The sequence below is a fragment of the Varanus komodoensis genome, unplaced genomic scaffold (genome assembly GCF_004798865.1).
Source record: "Varanus komodoensis strain SLA01 unplaced genomic scaffold, ASM479886v1 scaffold29_3, whole genome shotgun sequence".
In the NCBI taxonomy this organism is placed as follows: Eukaryota; Metazoa; Chordata; class Lepidosauria; order Squamata; family Varanidae; genus Varanus; species Varanus komodoensis.
In genome coordinates, this window is record NW_025335760.1 from 1,476,707 (window position 1) to 1,477,264 (window position 558).

At 73.8% G+C, this 558-nt stretch overlaps 1 protein-coding gene across 1 annotated transcript in view; it reads right to left on the reverse strand.

Moving 5' to 3' along the window:
• Nucleotides 1–445, reverse strand: part of LOC123026216 (vasodilator stimulated phosphoprotein) — a 21,812-nt gene extending 21,367 nt beyond the window's left edge. The window contains exon 1 of the mRNA XM_044435559.1: nucleotides 363–445. Coding sequence (XP_044291494.1) covers nucleotides 363–367 — 5 coding nt within the window. The 5' untranslated portion in view covers nucleotides 368–445. The remainder of the gene's footprint in view (nucleotides 1–362) is intronic.
• Nucleotides 446–558: the final 113 nt, after the last annotated feature.

The window sequence follows — 558 nt, forward strand, 5'->3', positions numbered from 1 at the left end:
GGGGGGGGGGCAAGAAATGCGGCGATCCCTTTTCAACTTTCGGGGGGGCGGGCCAATCTCTGCCTTGTGCGGGCTTACTCGTGGGGGTGCGAAGGGCCGCTTGCCGCCCCCCCGGAGACGAGGCTCCTCCTCCCCCTTTTGGAGAAAGACCCCCCCTTTGGAAGAAGAAGAAGAAGGAGATGAAAGGAGGTCTCCATCCGCAGCAGGCATTCCACGCGCGGCTTGCAGCTTCCTCGGGGCGCAGACCCGCTGGAAGCTGCTCCCGCCGCGCCGCGGCTCCGGGGCGCGCCCCCGCCCCGGCGAGGCGAGGCGGCCCGGCCCGAGCGCAGACAACAAAGGCGCGCGCCCCGGCAGGTACTGACCTCATGTCTGCTGGCTTTGTGCGCGGCGCTGCAGCCGCCGCCGCTACTGCTGGCGCTGGCGCGGCTTCCGCTGCCCAGACCTGGCTGGGTGGGGACGTGGGTGGGGCCGGGAGGCCGGGCCGGCGGTCGCGGCTGCCGCGGCTCCAGCCCCACGGCCCGGGCGGGCCCGCACCGCCGCCGGGCTCCGGGCCCCACG